The sequence below is a fragment of the Podarcis pityusensis genome (genome assembly GCF_964106645.2).
Source record: "Podarcis pityusensis genome assembly, chromosome: 5".
NCBI classification, from domain to species: Eukaryota; Metazoa; Chordata; class Lepidosauria; order Squamata; family Lacertidae; genus Podarcis; species Podarcis pityusensis.
The window spans coordinates 66,463,494-66,488,139 of NC_138032.1; the positions used below are offsets into that span (position 1 = coordinate 66,463,494).

The 24,646-nt window shown below is 42.4% G+C and overlaps 1 protein-coding gene across 4 annotated transcripts in view; it reads left to right on the forward strand.

Annotated features, from left to right (window-relative positions):
- PRKG1 (protein kinase cGMP-dependent 1) overlaps positions 1-24,646 on the forward strand; it is a 686,067-nt gene that overhangs the window by 155,794 nt on the left and 505,627 nt on the right. The window contains exon 1 of one of the 4 annotated variants that reach the window (XM_081004552.1): positions 4,403-5,357. The exons of 2 other annotated variants lie outside the window; for them this stretch is intronic. In XM_081004552.1, coding sequence (XP_080860678.1) covers positions 5,047-5,357 — 311 coding nt within the window. In that variant the 5' untranslated portion in view covers positions 4,403-5,046. Of the gene's footprint in view, positions 1-4,402; positions 5,358-24,646 lie in introns of those variants that run through there. One more of the 4 variants, XM_081004553.1, reaches the window with a different exon arrangement.

Genomic DNA, 24,646 nt, shown 5'->3' on the forward strand with positions numbered 1-24,646 from the left:
TTGGCACTTTCTGTCAGGCAGGACAAAGCCACCACAAAACAGAGCTACTAGGGGAGTGGCTGCTTTAACCTTTGTACTTTCAGTCATTTTTCTGCTCAAAACCTCAGTCTCACTGTTCTCTCTCACTAACACATACACATAGGGATGTTCCTAGGGGTTGTCCCAGGGAGGCGCAAAAATCTTACCTCTCCACTCTGGCTCATAGTGGCTATGAGCCCATCCACCTGCTTCTTGGGCCGCTCCTCCATTCCTCTGGATGCCTCGGTGGAGGAAGTCCCCAGTTGGCTGGTGGCACTATTAGAAGTATGAGTGGAGGGCCCAGCAGGGCTCTGAGTGAAGGCAGACAGAGAGAGTTTCAGGAAAAGGGAAGGAGGCAGAAGGGTAAAGCAGCAAGCAGAGGGAAGGAGGAAGCAAGGGAAACAGATAGAAGGACCGATGGAGGAGGAGGGAAAACAGAGCAGAGCAGGCCTAATCCTAATAGATGCAGAGAAAATCACTGGTGGGGCATGAAAGGTGATGAAAAGCTAAGTTGTTGAATTTCTGGTACATGATCTCTGCCAGCTTTGGATATGATTATACAGCTCTTTGTCAAGGGCACAAGGAATGGGGGATGCCAATATGGCTCCTTGCCAAGGATACAACTCTACAAACACAAATGGTGCCTATACTTTCCAGGGGGGGAGGGAGTGGGGGAGTAGAAGCCACTGAAGTATTATTCTGAGCAGAAGAACATAGCTGGTGGGAGCAGAGATGAAGTGGTTAAGCAGCTTCTCTTCTTGCTAGTCCTCCGTCCAAGGATGCTCTTTGTTTAAAAATGAACTGTATGTGTTGTTTGTAGTCTCTTCCATCAGAGTCGAAGCATTTCTAAGAATCCAGCCCAGAATTCAAAATCTTCACAGATCTTTCTTCTTGTACAAGAAAGTTCTGTAAGAAGGGATTATAGTGTTATCTGCTCGTGTTCATAGATCTTTCTTGCACAATCCATGCCAATTTTCTGTTGCAATGTAACATTTTTCATGAGCGTTCCTCCATGGAGGAAAAATGTCAAACCTCATTGTACGCCTGTTCTTCATAAAGCTATGAGCAAACCTGCCAGCTCAACTACTTTGAAGTGTACATTTCTTCACTAGGGGCATATTACTTTCATGCGGGTACTCTCCCTCCAAATTTGTCACAAACAGAAACATCGCATCTGTCTTTACTGACACCTGCCCTCATTATGGTGTTTGGGAGACAAATGTAATCATCGTTCCAGTGCATCAAGCCATTCTAAAAATGCAAACAATAAATAACTTTAAGAGAGTTAGGGGAGGAAAGTACTCATATCTAAGAACAGAAAAAAATGCCTTGCTGAAGACCTACTGAAGACCTTGACTGAAGACCTACATTGTCCACCTCTGCCTTCCATTAGCTCCAGCCAGAATGGCCAAGGGTCTGAGATGGTAGGAGCTGTACTCCAGCAACACCTGGAGGGCCACAGATGTCCATTCCACACCCCTGGCCTGTCTGAACCAGCACTATGCCAAGGAACAGCCAGCCAATTGCCACTGGGAGCCAACAACCAGAGAATGATGAATACTGCCACCCTCATTGTTAACAGTTTATAATCTGGCTCTACTGCCTCAGTACATGGAAGTTCAAAGTTTAGCTGTGATGGCTAATGCCATTAGATACTGCATCTCTCCTGCCAATTACCTTTACCTTATTGGAGTATGCCATTTCAAACTTTTGATATTTGTACCAGACATGCATGCTCATCCCTTGGTTTATTTAAACCTTAGTACTGAACACTTGGTTGGCAGTAGCTAAATGTGTGAACTGACTCTACTGAAAAAGCATTTCACTTGAGACAATGTGAGGAGATACTAAAATTCTGTGATGGTAACAACTTCTTCTTCTTCTTCTTCTTCTTCTTCTTCTTATTTTGTGACATGTGAAGTTGATGCTATTGCACGACATATATGTTTGCATCAATCCTGTGAACCATGTTTGTAGAAGATCAGTGTAAACTTGATTTTCATCTGTGTGACATGTTGTGTTTGACAGCCTGACTACTGTTGTCCATGTACTAGTAATTTCCAGTTTGAACCACTGGAAGATGCTTTTTGTAAGGGTGCTGCTGCGGTTGAACTGGAAGCTGCAGCAACTATGACATGCATCAGCTTAAGTACTCACTGCAGCAGAATTATCTCTCATCATTTTATGCTGCTGTTGAAGGACTTGCACTGTTGAAAGACTTGCCACTTAGGTAGTGGGCAAAGTTCAAGATGCTAGTGCTGATGTATAAAACTTTGTATAGCTTCCAACCAAGATACCTAAAATATAATCTCACCCCTCATTTACTGTGCTCTGCAGGAAGGGACCTCCTGCAGATACTATCTCATCAGGAAGTCCATTCCATATGATGTATGAATCAAACTTTCCGAGTGGCAGCACCTGCCCTTTGGAACTCTCTCCCATTATATATCAGACTTTTACTGTATTTTCAGCACCTTCCTCTTCCAACAAACCTTTTAAGTATACATTATTTTACAGTGTTCATCTGCATTGGCCAATAAATTGGGGTTTTTTAATGTAGATTTTGTTGTTGATGTTTTTATTGTAAAACCACTTTAGGATGTTTATGGGGGAGCATTTCATTCTATAACATAGAAGTGAGCTGAAGAGCAGCTCCACCTTTGAGTTTTGTGGATGAACTTAACTTTTATGCAGATTTGGCAGGATTAAGAAGCCAGAATTGTAGTTCTGAGTTTGCACATATATAAGGCAGAAATAGCCTGCAGAAAGAAGCATAAATAATCTGTTTTTGCCATGATATGTCATATCTCAAAGCATTTGTAGTAAGACACATTGTGCACACTACCTCCTTTCTTCTTCTGCAGCAAGGGGGTTTCATGGCAGTGTTTTGTTTCCTGGTATGAGATTTGGAATTGCAGGTGGGAAAGAATATTGGCTAGAGTGTGCAGCATCCAGGTGCTTTATCTGAAGTCATGCATCAGTTGCTAAGTAGGGACAGCCTGGGCCTAAATTAGTTTGGATTTTGGTGCAGAATGAAGGCTGCACCTGTTTCTCTCCTCTGATTACACAGTTTGAGGGTGTGAGGCCAAAACCCAGCAAGATCCCAGGTTGATGAAGTTGTTACCTTTCAACCCATTCATGACTGAAGCAAGAATGAGTATGATTTTTTAAAAAAAACTTTATAGTCAGCAGCCTTTTCCAGTGAGCTGTTCAAAAGGTTTTCTTTCAAAACCCATTTAAAATGTTACTTTTCCCAGCCTCTGGTCAATTAGTTGTTTTTCTTTTCAGATAATTGCCTTCTTTTTGTGTGTGGCTGTAATGACACAGTGGGTGAGTGAGTTTACTACCCAACTGTAGTACAGTAGGACAAGTGACATAACTGTCCTGAGAAAAAGTGGATGTTCTGGAAAAACTAATGCCCTGCCTCCTTAAGCTCTCAAAAATGGAAATTCAGGTATCAGAAAGCAGAAAGATAGAAAACCCCTGGAGGTTGCTATAGGGCTATTTGAAATGGCCTGGTAATGGCTTCACAATGAATATTTTAGATGTGTGTGTCTCTAAGTGTTTGGCGCTACAGATAAATCTTTCCCTAAACCTGGAGTTTGCTTTGGGCAGGCTAGGTTGCTTTGGGCAGGCTATGAAGATCTGTCTTTTACTAGGAGTGCTTAAGGAGAATGCGGAGGAGCAGTCACTGTGTTCTCTGCAACATGTGGAGCCTTGGCATATACAGAGTGATATGTGCTTTCCAACTGAGTGACCATAAACAGTCCAAAATACATATTGGGGGTTAATTAAAGCACTTCTTACTATTAAGTAGAGTGCTTCTGGGTGTTATAAATGGGCAGCGAACTCTTAGTAATTTAATTGTTGTTGTTGTTGTTTTTAAAAAACCAACCAAACAAAACCCTGGGAAATAAATGCTTGTGCTATTTTCTGCCTTGGGTTCCAAAGCAACCTGTCCAGCGCTGGGCACTATGCACTTTAACTGGGGCTGAAGGGGGCATTCGCCAACCCCAGACAGCAACGGGCTCTGCAGTCCCTGTTGCTTCTAATTTATTTGTGCGTTTTTAAACCGCAAGGCACTGCTTGGTGCGCGTGTGAGATCTTGCGTGTGCCCATCGTCCAAACGGAACTTCTTCTACCACAGCTGGAGGTTGCTTGGGGGGGACGGCTGGAGAAGGTCTGGCCAAGCCCTTACTCCTGTGGATGTTTATAGCCGAAGTGCCTGTCTGCGTGCGTAACTAAGGCTGTCTGCCCGCCCGCCCTCCCGATGAAAAGTGTCCAGAGAGGCTGCACATTCCTTTGCAAACGTGGCGTGCCCATTTCAGCGTGAAGTGCCTGGCATGCCACACCGCCCACCCCCTCACCTACCTCGAGCAGGCGGGGCGGCAAGGGGGGTGGGAGTGGGGAGAAGCGAGCCGCTGGCTGTATAGTTGAGCCGAGTCCTAGTGGCCCTCCGAAGAGCGACGGAGGGAAAGTGCCTGGACTACGGCATGCTGCAGACGCCCCTCGCGCGCTCTATTCCTTCCTTCCCTCCCTCCGTTTCCTTCTCTCTCTCCCCCTCTCTCTCCCTCTCGCTGCCGTTCTCTCCAGTCTAGCTTGACGCAGGCAAGATAGAAATCACAGTTAACCACCCAGCCGTCGCTGAACTGGTGCCGATGGGGCACCATTTAAGACGATGATGTTTCTTCGAAGCCTCCTCGCGTAGCCTGAATCGCCGCGCCGAGCCAAAAACAGCGCCGACTCCAAGCCAGCCAGGCTGGAGGAGGCGCGCGTTAAAAGGCTAACAGGAGCTGCGGGCGGAGGTTGCGGCGGCGGCGGCAACAGCAGCAGCAGCAGGTCGATCGGAGGAACGATTGGCAAAGTTGGCTTGAAGTGGGACAAGCGGCAGGAGGAGGAGGAGGCGGCTACTACTACTTCTTTGTGGGGCGGGGGGGAAGTTGCCACGCGCGGAGAGGGGGGCGCAGGCAGGAGCCCCACGGAGGTGGAGGAGGAGGTGGTGGCGGAGGAGGAGGAGGAGGTTGAAGGATGGGGACGCTGCGGGATTTACAATATGCCTTGCAAGAGAAGATCGAGGAGCTGAGGCAACGGGATGCGCTCATCGACGAGCTGGAGCTGGAGCTGGACCAGAAGGACGAGCTGATCCAGAAGCTGCAGAACGAACTGGACAAGTACCGCTCGGTTATCCGGCCCGCCACCCAACAGGCGCACCAGCAAAGCTCCACCACCTTGCATGGCGAGCAGAGGACCAAGAGGCAGGCCATTTCAGCCGAGCCCACCGCTTTTGACATCCAGGACCTCAGCCATGTCACCCTGCCTTTCTACCCCAAGAGCCCACAGTAAGCCAGGGGTTAAGCGTTGTGTCCGTGTGGCGTCCCTGTGATGTGGTCTCGGTCTCTCTCTTTCTCTCTCTCCCCCCGTGTATCTGTCTCTGTAGCCCGCACTGCCCATTCACTCGCCTTGTGGATCCCTGTGCGCCGCCTTCTGCTTCCCATCGCTTTCCTCCTCAGCTTCAGAAATTGCTTCCACCCAATCTGCCTTCCCTCCCTCCTAGCGCTAAAAACTCTTTTATCTTTTGAGCTGCCCACATTTCCAACGCCACATTCCTCTGTGTCCTTTTCAGATATCAAGGTATCCAAATCCCCCTGCAGAAAAATGAGAGTTCCTAGAGTGTGGAAATGTGAAGGGCGGGGGAGCACAGTTTCTCTCATTTTATCCCCTTCTCCCTTTCTCAAAATTATCACAGCAGTAACCGCATCATCAGACTGTCTCTTCCAGTGTGGTATGTCGTTTCTGTCTGGGATTTTGATATTGTTGTGGCTTTCTGCCCTGAATTTAACTGGGGACTGCCTGCCATTTGAACTATGTGAACCAAATTCACGGACCTTTTTTTTTTAAATTGCACCCGTTTCCTATTTACAAGGTATTTATTAAAGAGAGAGGGGTGTTTTTGCTAACATGTTCTCCTATGAACCTAAGTTTTCTTTGGAACCTACTCAGGCAAAAATATTTGGGGTAGTTTCTTTAACCGTTCTGTGTGACATAAAAAGGTGACCTGGATGCTCTTTATCTGTGACATATATCTATGACTTAGTAGCTCTCTGTAAAGCTGCTTTTCACTTCTTTGCCTGCAAGGCCATCTATCTGCAAGCTGAGCATTGGTGGTATCACAAGGTAGAGGTAAGAATGTGAGCGACAACCTTCCCCACTCAGTCACTTTCCTCTTTCTGTTCCCAGTGAGAATACAAAGACTACAAGGGTTTAGACAGCCCCTTCACAGTACAGTCTTATATGTCTACTCGGAAGTAAACCGCTTTGAGTCAAATGGGGCTTACTTTCAGGTCAGTGGACACTGAATTGCCTTCTTTAGTGTTCTCTCAGAATCTGAAGAGGCAGCCTTATCTTTCTACACCTCAGAACAAGTTTCCTTTTCTACTGTGGAGAATTCTTTGTTCCTCTGACCCTCAGGTGGTTGTTGTTCTCTCCTCCTGGGTAGTGGAAAGCTTTGGGTCTATTTACTCTTTCATTTCAAACTTTGTCTGCAGTTCCTTACTGGTGTATTGAGGTGGGGGCTGTGAGGCTGCAAAGAAAGAGAGGAAACACAGAAGACGAGAGCTTAATTTCTCAAAAGAAAAGTGCCCAAGGGTCAAGCCTGCCTCTGGCCCTGACACCCTGACCCTTTAATTCAAGCTATATGGTGCCTTGTTGCAATTATTTGGTGATGAAGTAAAGGCAGGGACGCTGTGCACACTTTGCATTTATTGGTTACTGCATCCCATGTATGGGGGCAGGGGAGACTCAGTCCTTGCACTCAAAATATGTACTCTGATAGCCCCATTCTCTGCATTCTTCCAAGTGACCCTGAGAAGAGTGTGGCTTACTCTTAGACCTTCATCTCTTCTGTCTTTCTTCTTGGCTGTACTGCTGTCTGAAACAGAGAGGTGCCTTAGATACTTTATACTGCCAGTGCTGGTCCGCATGAGTTTGCAGCCTGGGCTTTCTCTGGTACATAATTTAGTGTGTCTCTGGGGCACAGCGACACCAGTGCAGGACTTCCTTCTGATTCCTCACCATTCGCCAGCATTACTTCTTCCTCTCATCTCTCTTGAGTCTCTTTGGAGAAGTCTGGTACGCTTCACCGTTCGCAGCTCATCAAGTCCACCAAGGCAGTCAAAACTGACAAGGCTTTTTAGAAAGGAGAGCAAGGGGGAAAGGTGTCTGTTTTGCTCTTTCTGACAACCTAAGTTAGAATTTAAGAGGTGTCAAAAACTAATGCAATGTTTTTGCTTCGAAAGCAGGAAGCTATGGGTTTCAATAGTCAACAGATGTTGTGAGTTCAGTTGTTCCTTTGGACAGTATGATCCTATACACATTTAGTGAGCATTATACTCCCAAAGGGAGTAAATACAAGGGCTTTATTCTTGAGTGAAGAACACCCAACCCATATCATTCCTTTTCCTCAGGATAAATAAATCCAGGACTACATAGTGACAAGTCTGTGGAGTAAATCCCATTGAACTGAGCCGTACTTCTGAGTAAAATTGAAAAATGAGTGTTGGAAACTTACTCACATCCATAAAATATACATTGCTTTTCAGTTTCCTCATGTGGTTTCAAATTCTTGTTGGACTTTGGGGTTCTCTGAGTTACATAGTTTTTCTTTTCTCAGCTTAAGGAAAACTTTTGATCAACATAAGCTGTAGTTCTCAAGGCACATATATTTGTGTAAATCCCTTAACACCAGGTTTTTATTACTAGTGAAAACATTTTAAGAATACTCCCCCATATCATACCTTTTTCATCAGGATAAATAAATTCAGGATTACATAACAACAACTCTGTATATTCCTATACTCATAATCATCAACACAAGTTAGAATTGCTACTCAGGATGAAGGCATGAATTGAAAGACTCACAGGAACTTACCGTGTGTAACACAATGTGTTAGAACACAGAAAATGTGTTTGATTATCTTGGGATTTCACCTCTGGGTTATCGTTACCGTCAATCCATATTTGTACATTTTTAGAACTCCCTGGTTGGCCACAGCATATGGAGGACATTATGCCGGTTATCCCTGTTGTACTAGAATGAAACTCTAGCAAATTCACTTGTGTGCTTATATGACACACACACACAAACACTTTTTCTGGCTCACACTCTGGAAGCTAAAGATGCCTCCACACAAGCTTATGACTGAGTCGCATATTCAAGAGTTGGCTCTCAGTTTGTGGCAACATTAAGGGAATCCATTGCATGTTGGAGCCGGCCATTTGGATAGGCAGTTGTCAAATTGCTCCATCATTGCCACATTTCTGTTCAACCAATGATGTGAGTAATTCCTTTCATCAGCTTTCAAGGCCAGTTTAAGCCTATCTGGGTGGACAAACAACTGGTCAGCTGGAAAGTACACTGAGGTGGCTTACAGTTTGTTTGTTTTTTTGTCAGATGAATAGCCAGCCCCATGTTAGAAGGCTCAAAGAGGCTGAAAGAAACATTGGATTTAATTTTCCAACATGCAAATTAAATCACTGAATTGTAAAGGTTCACGCAGTTAGCAAAAACAAAGAGTTTTCTCACTTCAGCGTTATGTTCCACTGAGAATACAGAATAAGTAAAATTCTGTTAAAACAAATGCCCCAGTTTACATTCAGCTCTGTGGAGACATGAAGTACTTTGTGATTCGAACACCAGGGCATACATGCTTCTACATCACCATCAACAATATATATGCAAAAACGCTCAAAGGGTAGGAGTATAAATGGTTTTCTTTGTTTCCCAGCTCCATAATGTTCTGATACATATTTTTCTATATGACTTCTGTGAAAACATTCCCTTTGTTCAAATGCCTGAGAATATGTTCCTCTCGGGATTTCCTTGTATCACTGATGCCTGCTGTCCTTCTGTATGTGATAGAAGAAAGTGATAACAGAGGATGTAAGAGATGATTTAGCTTGTCACTTGTCAACTACCATATTTTTCGCTCTATAAGGCGCACAAGACCACACAAGACGCACCTAGTTTTTGGAGGAGGAAAACAAGAAAAAAAATATTCTGAATCTCAGAAGCCAGAACAGCAAGAGAGATCACTGCGCAGTGAAAGCAGCAATCCCTCTTGCTGTTCTGGCTTCTGGGATAGCTGCACAGCCTGCATTCGCTCCATAAGACGCACACACATTTTCCCTTACTTTTTAGGAGGGGAAAAGTGAGTCTTATAGAGCAAAAAATACAGTAATTGAATTCACTGGCTGTCATATCCAGAGCTACAGATAAAGGGGGCACGCTAGGCATATCTTGTATGGGGGAGTATAACTTGTGGAGGGGATAATTATTCAGTTAGAGATTCTCCCTTCCAGTGGGAGTCAAAATGCAAATTGTGGGCCAGCCCATAACACAGGAACATGAGAAGCTGCTTTATGCCACTGTCTGTCCATTTGGCCTGGTATTACCTTCTCTGACTGGCAGTGACTCTCCAGAGACTCAAGCAGAGGTATTTCTCACTTGCTACCTGATTATTTTAACTGGAGATTGAACTAAGAACCTTCTTCGTGCAAAGCAGGTGAGCCATCATTACTCCAGAACATACTATTGGGGGTCCTAATCATGCCTATTTATCTAATGATGTTTCTGGCCCTTTTAAAAATAACAATACATGTTCAGGTAAGGAAGAATTTGCAAAGTGCATTTCCTTTACGGAGGACAGATTTGTGGCATCCCATTGGATTTATACATGGCTTCAGAATAAAAAAATGACCAAGCAATAAAATTATAAGAAATGACAAAATGGGAGAGAGGTTGTGACTGTGTGTTCTGAAAAAAGGGGGAGGGAAGGTACAATACTCTCATAAAACAAAATCCTATTGGAAACCTTGTGGGCAGCAAACTGTGGAGCAACAGTCAATAAGATGCTGCTGAGTGAATGGGCATTCAGTGTAGGGAGCTCCTTATTGTCTGACATTCTTTGCAACTAGCAGAAAAATCAGGGAAGGTCCATTGTGACAAAGATAAGATACGGAGCCTGAACATAGCACACAAGTCCCATTTGGCACTTACTCAGAGGATTGCCCTAGCATTCCTGATCTTGCTTCTCTCTGTGGTTTTGAAATGTCTTCAAAGGAGAGGAAGAAGAAAAAAGAATCCTTTCAGAATATTTTTCCTGTGCTTGGCTTACCTGCTCAGAAAGGACAGTTGTAACAAATCTGACTTTGAATCTTTTAAAATAAATTTGAGGGAAATAATCTATTCTTGATTCTCACTTGCTGCCACAAGTTTTTGATTGAGAAATTGAAACCTCCGAAGAAGAAATACAGCGTCCTTCACATGATTCTTAATTTCCTTTCATGACTGTCCAATCAATCTTTATGTATACAGTTTGGTAATCATGAAAAAGCATGCATACTTCTTTTTTAAAAGAAGCAATTCATGGCTTATGTCAAAACACACTATGTGATTTAATTTATTAGTAGCATCCCAGTTGCTACTTGCATTGGTATTTTGCAAATAGAGTTTATTTTGACAAATTTAGATGGTCTATTAATAATTACTGTGAGGTAGATAAAATACCTGCAGATGTGAGAAATCTTCTCAAAGAAAGCTATATAGCTTAAATGTTGATTTTTGTAAACACAATGTTGCTGTCTACGTTTCCCTATTTGATACAGCTCACTGATGAACTAATGTTCTGTTTAGCCATTTGACATGATCAAATGCATGATCTGCTTGGGGGTTATGCATAACCATCAAGCTTTTCTTTCTTAGAGTTAACATTCAGAACTGTTGCTTCTGTGGAGTGTTTCTCCCTTACTTATGGTCACTTATAAGTAATCATAGACCAGAAGGAGAGAGAAACCTCATTATTTCAATGTCTAATGTTTATGCATAACATTTCCCTCTTATAATATGATCAATTAAATTGTGAATGAAGGCAGGTTTGCTGCTCACTGCTCTGAATAGCAAGGAATTATATTACACATTAGCTCTCTCATTCAAATAAATACTATAAATGAGAGCATTCTTTGCTGTTTGCTGGGATCTGTGATTATTGTTTTCTTGTTAGTTTGCATTCTCTTTTCCTATAGAAAGGTGACTCCTATGCAAAATAACCTGGGCGTAAGTAAATCCCAAGATAAGCAGTAAAAATTGCACCTTAAAGGCTACAGTATTTTTTTTTTTTTTTTGCCCCATTGCTGTCTTGGGTCCTGCACTTGGAGTAATATGGGATATAAATAAAACAAACAAACAAATAGCAGTATTGATCAAAATAAAATACAGGTTTATTTTGCACTTTAAACATTCAGTAAGTTTCAAGCATTGCAACTAAGTTGGATGTTTCGAAATGAGGCCTGTCTTTACTCATCTGTTTCTCTTAAGTGATAAAACAGGAAAACTTTTTTTTAAAAAAAATCTGTTTTAACAAGTTTTTGGATTATAGGCTTTCCTCCCTCTCCTGGTCTCATAAAACAATAAAGTATGTAGTTGTACTGTTTATTCAGAAGTACATTCCACTTATTTCAGTGGGAATCTATTTCCAAGTAAATATATAGGCTACATTACAACACTAGGGATGGGCAGGTCAGTCCTTGCCCGTTTTGCGTATGTTCGTTCCATCCCATTTCCACATTAAGCTGCAATTAAAAAAAATCTCTATGGAGTGTGTATTTTATCCTAAAGTACACATCTTTATATACATTTTTGGACCTTATTTTTTGAACCACTAAGCACATGGTAAAATATGGAGATGTGAAATCTGCGGAGTAACTACATTCCAATCATTGCAGTAGCCTGGGAATTGTAGAATCAGGTTAGTTAATGTATAGCAAAGAACAAATTTTTAAAGCATCTCTGCACAGCACACAAGTGCCATCAAGGTCTATTGCACAATGATCCTAGTCCTTTACAACTTTATGTTTGCAGAGTTACCATTGTTTCTCATTGTGGGCGTTTTGCTGAGATTTTTATTGTGAGGCCGGGTTTCACCCTTTGACTAAGCCTGAGCTGCCAAACAGATATGAGGCAAAATGCTTTTGAAAGTATTCATTATGTACCTGCAGACTTCATGAGAAATTTTGGCACAGACTGTAGACTGATTTGTATAAATGGGAGGTGAGGGAGAGGACTCAAAAGGATTTGCGTAAATTGTATTTGCATTTACTCAAGGGGAATGTAATTCTCTGACAGGGTGGTGAATATAGGCCAGATGCCTATGATCAGGGCTAGCTCAAGAGCTTTTGCTATTATGTGTGGGGAACGGGTAGGAGCAGCGCAAGAGGATCCATACACAAAATGAAGTGTGTCCCAAAATCCATTTCAGTATCATTGAGGAGGCTTCTGAGATCTTGCTGATAGGGCATGATTGAGAAGATGTGAGGGGGAAATAGGAAGTGCAAGTGTCATTTCCTGCTTGTGTGCTGGTGTTTCTCCACAATGTCCCCATGGGGAGATGTTCACATGGCCCAATTTGTTGAAATTAAAAGTGGGGACAGGGCTTTTGCATTCAGGTCCTACAAGCAGGATTCCCATAGGCATATGGTGGGCTACTGTGAGAACAGGATTCTGGAGTAGATGGACATTTGACCTGATCCAGCAGGGCTCTTCTTATGAGCTTATCCCTTCTCAGAGAAGTGTGTGAAAATTCTGTTTGGAATGTTGTAGAGATGCTTTCATGGGGAACCAGCTCAGGCAGATGTAGTGCATAAACCTGAGCTTTTACCCTATTTCCAGGAGTGGTTTTTTTTTATATGTGCCATTTCAAACAGCTGCCTGAATGGTTGTGCCAACCCAGTCCTAGCTAAGCTATCTGGATAACTAATGGTTTTAAAATAAAATAAAATAAAAATGGGAAATGTGCACTATACATGGCAGCTTCCTTTTGAAAAGCGAGTTAACATCTATATATATATATATATATATATATATATATATATTGTACAATATATTCACTTCTGTTGTTCAGACTTCCATTCTGTGTGGAATGGTCATACACTGACCATTTATAACCAGCTATAAGATAGTGGGAGGCTTAATTCACTGTGTTGTGTCAGTATTTGCTTCAGCCATTTCAAAATAAGTTACTTTGCCAGTGTCATTCCGTTTAAGGAATTCAGTTACAAATGATGCATTTTATAAAATTGTTTCAGCCACCTTTAGAGCAATGTAGGAGAAAGTTGTGGGTTGTTCTATAACACGGGAGAAACTTTTGTTTGGAATAGTTCACTATATGTCTTAGCGAAGTTTTAGAATACAGTTACTTTTACAACATAAATTTAGGATTTGTAGGACTGTAATCTTCAGTCCCTCTGAAACTGTGAAGTCTATTAGAAGGAGTGTGTTATGATCATCATTAAGCAATACCCATAATATATTTTGCTGTTGGCAGTAATAACTGCTAGAACCATGCTGTTGAAAAGAAAATGCAAACATTGAGATGATGTGAATAATCTAGCCCTGTTCAGATGCTCATATGTTACCAGATGTCCCCGTTTCCTGGGGACAGTCCCCGGATTTGCAAATCAGCCCCGATACAAAATCCATCTATTTAGTAGGAAGTTGAAAAGTGTCCCTCGATTCATTGAAAAAAATCTGGTAACCTTATGACATATGAACATTCAAGGGATTAAAGTGGGGAGGGGTAGCATGCATGCAAGGCCTGCCCACAGTGCCCTCACTCAGGCAGGGTCCTCTTCAGACCTTTGCACAAAGGTCTGAAGGCGGCTTCTACATTCGCTTGGCTGAACACATGCAGAACCCTTCTCAGGACTGGAAACCCTGATAAGGCAGGGGACATGTGTAGTAGATGAGTTCTTCATACCTTCATGTAAAACACACATAAAGGTCTGAAGAGATATCTGGATGCACGGGGGCACTGGGGACAAAGCTGAGGCAGTGCCCTCTCCCCATTTTATGTCCTCATGTGTTCGGACAAACAGCCAAATAAGACTCCTGCTTACGCTCGTTAACCCTTCAGCAAAAATTTCCTGGCAGTTTTATGTGGAATGACACTGTAATCTTTCAGATAACCTCTCTTGCATTAATAACTACTTATTAAAGAAGAAAATAATCAGAATTGATCTCTCTCTCTCTCTTTCTCTCTAAATAAAAAAGAGCCCTGCTCATTGCCATGGAAACCTTTAGGACATTGATAAGATAACCTCTAAATGCTCTAGAGGGTAGGGGAGATTTGTGTCCTAGAAAACTGGCTTTCAAATTGCAGACTGAATGGCCATTAACCAGAGGCCCAGTGTCTGCTGCTCTAGAATATGAATTGTCTTTCTTCTCCTTAGCCTACTGAGTAACAGTTTCCAGGTTTGTAAAGCATATTATTTCACCAGAAACTCACATCATTCGCTAGTGGAGATGGACAAGAGGAAGCAGCATCTTTCTATTGTTACTGCTGTTTGTCCATAGGGCCTAGGCACATATTATTACTTATTATTATTATTATTATTATTTTATTATTTTCTCCCTTGTCTGCTTAGCAGTGGAGGGTCTCCACAGTATCCTAGCAACCACAGGCTAAAATGCTTGGCTGCTGGTCTTTTTGCCATCTCTGCCTCTCTCTCTCCCCCACCCATTTAGTTGCCTTGACTGTGTCAATGAGGTGGCAGGACTGATGCCTTGGGGAACTCGCCTCAATCTGAAGGGAGATCTCTAGTTTACAGAGGCAGGTTCTTCAGGTTAAGTAGCATCAGAGCCTGCTACAAAATCTGAATGGTGCTGTCGCTTCTCTGTTTGTTCTTCCTGCTCCTTGTTTTAGAATCCACTGTGATAAAGCCTCAGCTGTATGCTGTAAAACTATTCAGTGTTTGATGGGCAGCACAGGCAGAGGACAGTCTCTTTAGATCTGTCTTGTTTCGCTCACTTACTTCAGGTTTTTGTCTCTCGCGGACCCAGATAGCATATGAAGGCTGATGCAGACCTGGATGTTTAATGCAGATTTGCTCCACTGATATGTAAGGAATAAGGTGAAATTTCAAGGGCTAGAGTAGTATGTGAGTGAGAAAGCATTCAGAGCCTTTTCCCTGCTTGCTGTTCATAACAGTCCATCCTTGCAGTCCATCCTTCCAGGGATACTTTTCTTCCAGTCCAGTTTAATTTATAGTATCAGAGAAGGAAGTACTACATGGGAAAGCATGGAGTATGTGGGGACGTCACACATTCTTGTGATTTGTGATAGTTCACCCAGATGTGAGCTGTTCAGTTCATGTTGCAGTGATCAGGTTGTGAAAATGTGTGTGTGAACCATTAGGACTTTGGGACAGAAATCCGGGGGGGGGGGGGGCGGCTTCCAAAGGCAGCAAGACTGACTTCCCAATTTTTGAAATAAATGAAATAATACATGTTACTAAAGCTGGTGGATGTAAGACCACTGAATTATATTCAGCACTGTGTGAGAATTCCATTTGTACAATGGGACTTCCCCTTCCTCTTCTCTCTCCACATGCTCCTCCCATCCCCATCTGCTCTTAGAATCCTCTGGAGCAGGAGCTGAGGTTGTGCAAGGGAGAGGCGAGGGAAGATTCCATGGCACAAGCAGAAGACTGTTGCACAAGTGGAATGGCGGCGATGGATGCAACCTTTAAGTCCAAAATTATGTAACTGCATCAAGCAGGCTCAAGTCCATACAATTCAGACTGCAAACAGGAATACCACCAGCACATTTATAACAACAATGCTCTTCCCAATAATAATACCATCCCATGTGTCGTTCTGTAACCAATAACATTCCCTTTGTCCTTACTGGTTTGTTCTCAGTTTCTAGGAAGCTTGTATTTTCTTTGTGAAGGAGTAGGGCATTCACAATAGTGACTAAGTTGCTGTAGACCTCAGCATCCCCTTCTTTCCTGTCTTTCCAGCTGAAGTTTATTTTCACAGATATTTTGCCCTTTTAAGGCAAATAGCTTGATCAGTGCTGAGTCTCGATTTTAAACAGACTACACTAGCAGTGACAGAGTACCAGGACATTTTTTAAAAAGCTCTCTCTTTATTTCCTCTGTCCATCCCCTGCAAACATCTGGCTTTCTGCGAAAAGTCACTGAGCTACGTGCTGCTGCTGAAAGTACTAATCGAGAGGAAAAGCCAGGAGAAGGGGAAGCATGCTAAAAGAAGATTGGGGTGGACAGTGAAATGGGATTTAGCATTCAATTTCTATCCCCCTTTTGGGTCTTTCATTACCTCCCAATTCCTCAAGATAATCTCCCAATTCTTCAGCAACAGAATCCCTCCCCCCAAAAAGAGAGAGAGCCCAAACCCTACCATAGGGGTTGCCAGTGTTGCACCCTCTGATCTAGATGTTTTGAATTACAATTCCTGTCATAGGAACCTAGGAAGCTGCCATATACAGAGTCAGGCCCATTGGTATTCTGGCTCAGTATTGTTTACACTGATGGGCAGCAGCTCTCCAGAGTTACAGACAGGACATCTTTCCCAAACTGAACCGAAGATGCCAGGGACTGAACCTGGAATCTTTTGAATGCAAAGCAGGTGATCCACCACTATCTACAGCCCTCCCCCTGGTTGGGCACCATGTTAGCAACCCCTGACATACCATGAAACTAGTATTTGGAAAGATGTATATGAACATTTTATTTCAGACTTGGTTATACTTCTGGCCAGCATCAAATCCCAAGACGTAAAACCTGGATCCTGACATCTTCTAGCAGTCACAACAGATCAGCATAAATTGATCCATGTGCAAACATTGCAGCTGATACCTGTCTCCTGTCAAAGGTTGTGCTTTAATTCTGTAGTCTGAATTCAATGTGGAGACTACCTTTGTTATTTTTATTAGTACATTTGCATGATATTGATTGGTGACTGATAGGTTTGAATGCAAACTGTATCCACCCGTCTATGTAGATTTTTTTCTAGCTTTGGGAGTCTTATGTGCAAAGGTGAAAAGTGGTCCCTTCAGTATATGAAAGACAATGCTCATATTTTCTGTATGTTTTAACAAAAGCATTTTACTAGCAACTGTATTTCATTTTACCTGTTTGTCTAAGGAATTGAAATACTTCACCTAAATCCATTCTCTAATAATATGCCAGTTCATAGTGCTTGTATTTTCTCTTCCCCAAACACCAATGGAACTCTCTGCCTGCCTCTGCTGCTATAAAAAACGTGTGTGTGTGTGTGTGTGTGTTTTAAATGATGACTAATTGTCTTTCTGCATAATGAGAAATGGATATTTTGGGAACTTGGATGCAACACACCAACAATAGCTCCTCATCCACCTCCACCCCATCACCACTGTCTATCATGCTCTCGATTATATACTAACAGGATTGTACAATTCATGACCCACCAAGCTGAACCAGCCCACCAGCAGGTTGGCCAAATGTGGGGGGGGGGGGGAGAGAAGACATGACATAACTCCTGCACCTTTCATAGTTAAGCAGAGTTGAGAATTTCAGCAGATGTCGCTTGTCATTCTACCTACTCCCCAGTCATGATGATAACTTGACAGCTTCCCCTGTATTTGCAGTTCCAGTAAGCCAGCTACACAGGGCAATCATACATATGGGCTGCATTTGCTTAATGGGGCATATGTCCCTCAAGCATGCACACACTTTTTTAAAAAAACAACTTTGCTGGTGTTCTGAATGTTTGTGAGCTAAATTTGTCAGGTTTGGGGGCCATTTGCTAAAGAGAAATGGTCCCACACAATTCTCCAAATAATCTGGAGAGCAAAGAAGTTGCTGAGGACTCACAGGCTCACTCCTCGCCATGCTATCTCAGAATTATTTGGTTATTTAATCTTATGTATGCTTATTCAGGAGTAAGTCTCGTTGAGATCAGTGGTTCTTATCCCAACCTAACTGGATTGTGTTGTTACTGTTAACACAGACCATAGTTTCTCATATAATATCAACTGGAAAATTACAGTCTGTACTTGCCCTCCAAAGAAGATATTGACCATGTATTTTAATTATGGGATTTTGACTAGGTAGATTATTACATTTTAACGCAGCTGTTCCCTAACCTGCTATCTCAGGACAGGAACACCTTCTAGACTACCATAGCATCTGTCTAGGAGGTTGTATTTTTTCTCTGCCTTTCTGTACCATTAAACTCTCTGGTAAGTTGCTACATGTTACTAATTGTTCCTGATAAAGCCCATTTCAGTATGTAATTTAATCATTATACCTTGGGCTAAGATTGTCAATATGGAATGCTTTATATGCAGGGTGAATGTTTAATAGAATTGCAAATAACTTTTAATGATAATAAGCTTCATCTAATCAGTGTCAATGACTAGGTATTATTTTCATTCCTGGTTTTAAAATATGAAAATGCATTCAGGAGATATAGAGCATACAAAACACATTAAGTGTAATAAGAATTACTAGAGACACTGGGGCATTCATTACAGAGAGAAAATTATAAAAAATAAATACATTCATTATGAATGCATTATTATATCATAAATCTGCCTATTACACTTAAATACTTTGAATAACACTCCAACAGACACTGCTGTTGAACAGTCATTATTCACTTCATTGCAATTTCTCCAAGGAATTATAACCCCTGCAAAATGGATGTTGTTTGCAGAATAATACCTGTGCTGGTGGGCTGCATTTTATAAATGCAGTTGTATATTGAGAGAAAGAAAAATAGTACATTAATAACTATTCTTTATGTGCATATCTAGGTGAATTTCAAGTGTGTGGAATTCACACTTGAAACAGAGAGTTGCGGAAGACAGTCTATAGTTCATGAACTAGGACAAGAGTTTCTACAGCTTTTAATGTTTGGTTTATATACATCAGATGTTTTTCTTCTCTTTTTAACGAACTATGGTTAGTCATTATGCTTAGTGTCAGCCATGGTTTAGGGACCAAACTGTTTATAATCCTGGTTTCTCCTAACCACAGTTCTTGGCTTAGACAAAACAAATAACCGCTGTTAGTTTAAAATGGAAGTGAAAGCTTTTAGTCTCTTCATGGCTGCATGTGAGCCTGTGGCTCACTCAGGCATACAGTAGTGGTAAACTGGTTTAGTATTCTGTCCAGTTGCAGCCATCCAGCCATCCATCTTTTCCGGAAGGCTGTATCTTGCATGTTTCTGAAGAAGACATCAATAGCTATACATCTCCTTCTTAGAAGTCATTACTAAAGTGGTTAATGACTGAATTGTAAGCTTACCAGAAATTTGAACATAGACAAATGCAATTTGTTTTTACTACATTGTTTAATTATTATTTTTTTGCCAGAAATATATGTACTGTATTATTATTGTAAAGAGCATGGTACATTATGAGGACATAATGTCTAGGAATGGTGCTTAGACATTCTGGCACCTGAAGCAAAAAATTGAAATAACCTCTGTTAGAAGGGATAAACTAGAGTAATCATCACTTATATATATCTCCTGGATGTAATAAAAGAAGAAGGTGATGCTTAAACTAAGGGTTCTTCGAGACTGAATCTTACCTGAAAATAGGGACATTCATGTGCCAGCAGATTCAGGTTGTGCAATTAAAATTCCTTTAGTGAACAACAAACTCATCCTCCCTGCACCCCCAAAATTAGACTTTTTGCAATTAGGAAAGTGATGGGGAAATGCAGTGGAAAGTGTGGAATAACATTTGAATGGTGCAACATCCTGTAATCCTGCCAGAAACAGATCAGAATAAATAGCCAGTGGCATTTAACCTCCCTGCAAACTTGATGCCCCAAAATCAGGGTGAATTCTCAATAAAAGATTTGTCAGGAAATGACCTATGCCCTGCAGGACAGCCTCCAACCCTGAAACTGCTAAGGTGGGAAACTGTGATTCTGAGAAGCTAAGATACGAGACTTCTTCTCAAGGACCCAGGAAGAGTTAAGGTATAGGAAGACTCACAGCCAGCTGCCAGATAACATTATTTACCTATAAAGCTGCTCTCTATTTATTTATTTTTTGGAGGAGATTCTTTCTCTTGGTCTCCTATCTCAGAAGCAGCTGTTTTTTTCAGTGGTGACTACAGCAGGGAAGTTTCTGTCTCCTCTTGTTTTTGTTTCCAGCATGCCACACTCCAGCCTGAATTGATAGTTTATGAAAGCTTGAACCAAGCAAGCTTGATAAAGATGCAGCACTTTGGTCAGGGCAACCTTGTTGCTTCAGAGCTTGCTCCCCTCTTTAGCCAGCAAGTGTATCTAAGCTTGTATTTCGTAGGAACATACCGGTGCTGCTCTGCTCCTTACAAGTAGGTGTGTGGGAGAAAGGCTGGGTTGTTATAACTCCTCAGTGGTTGCTGACTGCACTCTCGCCACCCTGGCCTTGCAGGATCTTTCCTACCTCACCTCAGTTTGCATCATTATTGCCTTAGGAATTTGGCTTCAGTTTAATTCTAGATTTCCATCTCCTTTTCTAACTCTCCATTCGAAGGCATCCAAATAAACTGGAATTATTAACTCTTACTGACTGCGAAACTTCTTTGCCGATTAGGCCACCTGAGAAGAGCAAAATATAATTTTGAGGAAATTATGGACACAATATATTGACATCTCCATTCAAAGAAGATGTGTAGACAAGTGCACCCTGAAATTTACTGAAATAAGTTCCCTTGGAATTCCTACAGATATTTCACTCAAGAGGTACTGATTAAATCAGCTTGGATTTTGTGATGTAAAGACAATGCATCTTGAAATGTTTTTGGCCTTGGCTGTCCATTCTAACCCTGCTCTACTTCTGAGATTCCCGCATCAGCCTGAAGCATGTACCGGTACCTGTATAGAGAAGGGGTGATGAACCCTTTTCAGCCTGTGGGCCACATTCCCTTCAGGGCAGCCTTCTGAGGACTATGTACCAGTGGTGGGTGGGGCCAGAGGCAAACGGTGGTGAAGCAAATAATGTAAATTTTATCTGTATAGTGTCTAGTGCTCCCTCTATCCTCCATCCAGACAAGGAGGCTTTATCAGAGTTTAGAGGCACTTTCTGGTCAGGCAAAAATACTTGAGGTGCAAAGAAGGGCCCATGATATTGTGAACTGGGAAAAGTTCTGAGGGGCAGGTGGACCAGATTTGGCTATTGTGCCTGAGTAAAAATCATCTCAAGAACATCTAAGGCAATGTAAGTTGCTGGTTATATTGATGGCTATTACTTTCACGAATTCTTGGATTACTGACCCCCCCCCCCATTTTAACAGTGGTGCCATCAGAGCAGGGTTTGGAGGCAGAGGCCCAGGGTCCCATTCAGCAGAGTGAAGAGAAGGGCCCCTAAACACAGCAGGGCTGGGTTACCACATTTTGAAGAAATTGAAGTAATTCCATTATTAGGGCTGTGCATGGTCTCCCTATATTCGATCTGGCACTTTGTGTCAGCCCTCACAAAACCCAGGCCAATCTGGGACTGACCCAAACTGGATATGGGCCCCAAATCAATTTAAGAGAATCCCTAAAATTCAGTTGGGATTTTAAACCCTGTTAAATATGCGGCAGAAAGGGAGAAGACGATGCTGTGGTTTCTCCTTCTCCATTTCCCAGCCACATGTTTAATCAGAGTTTTAAATTCCTAATTAAACATACAGTTGGGAGGGGGTGGAGGAAGATGGAGATTCATTCCCTCCTGAACACACTACACAGAGCACGACTGAACCTTTGACTCAGACTTCACTCGTGCTGGGTGCTGCTCCAACAGTGTGTTCCTTGTGGAGAATGCACTAGTGAAGCAAATCCCTGCAGAGAGCAGGATTGGATCTTCTGTTCACCAGTTGATGAATGGCGAGTTCAGTCATGTTGGGTGCTTCTTTGCCAGTACATTCACTGCAGGGAGAGGGACACAGGTGGCGCTGTGGGTTAAACCACAGAGCCTAGGACTTGCTGATCAGAAGGTTGGCGGTTCGAATCCCTGCGACGGGGTGAGCTCCCGTTGTTCGGTCCCAGCTCCTGCCCACCTAGCAGTTCGAAAGCACGTCAAAGTGCAAGTAGATAAATAGGTACCGCTCCAGCAGGAAGGTAAACAGTGTTTCTGTGCACTGCTCTGGTTCGCCAGAAGCGGCCTAGTCATGCTGGCCACATGACCCGGAAGCTGTACGCCGGCTCCCTCGGCCAATAAAGCGAGATGAGCACCGCAACCCCAGAGTCGGTCACGACTGGACCTAATGGTCAGGGTCACTGCAGGGAACATGCTGGCAAAACACATCCTATGGAAGCCATCTGTCTCTCCTTCCTCCCCCGTACCATCTGACCGGCCCACTGTTTGACCTCCCCAGATTGCTCCAGGTGGAGTGATCCAGGGCTGTCTCAACTTGATCAAGCCCAAGCTTGAATCTGTCTGAATTGGCCTGATTTAGTTGATGATCTGGTCTTTAACGACATCCTATTCACAGCCCTTCACATTATTTAAAGAACATCTCATGTAAGAAGAAGTGTAAGAAGACCATTACATTTAGACTAGTCTTTAGAACTACCTAACTACCCAAGTGTACATAGGAGCAAAAAAAGAGGTATTTGGAAAAATGGAAAAAGAGGTGCTTTTAGGAGGCCATTACTCAGTAGTAGAACATCTTCTTTGTGTGCTGAAGGTCTCAGATTCAACCAGGTAGGGCTGAAAGAGACCCGTCAGAAATCCTGGAGAGCCACTGCCAATCGTTGTAGACAGAACTGAGTTATATGGATGAATGGGCTGTCTCAGCATAAGGCAGCTTCCTATGTTGTAGAAACCTTATTTTATTAATATCTTCTTGTTCTGTTTCTACATGTGCTTCACTCGAGCTTTCTCAGCCTTCTTTCCTATATCTAAATGAACAAGCTTTTTCAGTGTTAAAAAAAGTTGCTGTTAAGTCTAACTCAACATGTGAACTTTATTTTTTGGGAAAAGGTGTGTTTCCAAAGCTCGTGTCAGTGAAAAACCAGTTTCTGTAAACAATACTCTGTTTATTTGGAAAATAAGGAAAATAATGTTCCTACCACAAATATGTTCGTGCAAAATGGTTAAGTACGTAAGTTGTGGCCTTAAAAAACACAACATGAATGGATCAGTCTTTTATCCTAGCCTGGAATGAACTCTCTCATAGCAGTTTGTATTACAGAAAACTATTTTTAGACCGTGTGCTTCAAACTGATCCTTAACAAATACTACACTTTATAAGGGCCCTTTTATTATTTCTTCACTATGGGAAAAGAACTATGCTTTTTAAAAATGCTTTCTTTTCTGATGGGCAACAGCTGTATGCATTTTGAAAACTGTACAGCATGTCCCTGTGGAAATCACAAACTTTGCTGGGAGTACATATTTTATGTCAAACAGAATAAAGAATCGAGAGGGTACACATTCTACATTGGATCCCTCTCCAGCTCTCTTCCAGAGGTCACTGCTATTAGTCATAGGGGAAACAGGACTTGGATGACTGATTCAAAAATGCATATCCATTTGTGTGTATTGGTGTACAAGACTGGAGTAGCAATTCCAGTCCTACTGTTAGGCAGAGTGAGGTGGTTGCCTCAGACTCCTCTGAGCACCATAAACTAGCCTGCCCTGCAATCCCCAAGCTAGCCTGCTGCCCTCAGGGGCAGTGTGGGGTGCAATTCAGCTGCTAGTGTTGAAGCACAATTCAAGTGCCTGGCTTTTCAGCTACTGCATATTAAATTGGGAGAGGAGCACCATCTTGTCCTTTGCCTCAGGCAGCAAAATGTCTTGGACCAATCCAAAGGAGTGTATTCTATACAGAGTGAGTAAGTTGACAAAAAGAGAAATCGATCTGTTTTATCTCTTACAAAGTTTTTATTCTGCAGGGAACATCAGATTGAGAAATTGACTGGAATTTCAGGGATGGGGTGCTGAGGGTGGTGATGCCTGAGAAGCCATAATTTTGCAGTGGGCAAGCAACAAAACCAGTCTCCACAAAGTTTGGAGTGAGGCGGTTGTAGTTATAAGTACTTGTCATCAAGGTGGAATTCAAGCCTTACTTGACCAAGTATTTTATAGCCCTTCCAGATTGGGGACTCCAATGGACTGCTTGGATGGATATTATGTGCTCTAGCTCAAAAGGTTCCCAATTGTAGTAGCCTTCGTAGTTGTAAAAAAAAGGAAAAGAAACATATCTAGACATTTTTTATCTTAAAGAGTTATAATTTTCTAGTGAAGTGGCTCAAAACAATTTTTGTGCCGGGGGAAAACGATCAAAATCACCCATTCCCGTGTAAAACAACAACATCAACATATTAAATAATGGACAATTTGTTGCCCTTTCATGATGGCCAGCACCTGTTGCCTCAGGCGCCACCTCATTTTGCCTGATGATGGCATTGGCCCTGGTTTTGTACCTAGCCATGAGGAATGTGCAAGCTGATGCACAGGTTAGAGCCATATCACATGCAGTTTTTATATTTTGAAGAAAAACAGTTGTGGTGATCCTATACATGACTTTCCTGTATTTTTTCCCATGGAGGTGCTGTCCCCTCTCTAATGTTTGAAGCAGCCCCCAGGAAAGTCACAAAGATCTAAGTTCAACTAACCCTGTGTATTTGGAAGTAAATCCTAGTGATTTGAATGAATTCCAAGTAACAGCCACAGGTGTTGCCTGGGATCCAGAGAGCTACTTTAAGTAAGACCCATTCAAGGACTAGCACAGCCTTCCCCAAACCTCCAGCTGTCCAAAACAGGTGGAGCCAGGTTGAGGAAGGCTGTGCTAATTTTAATTAACAC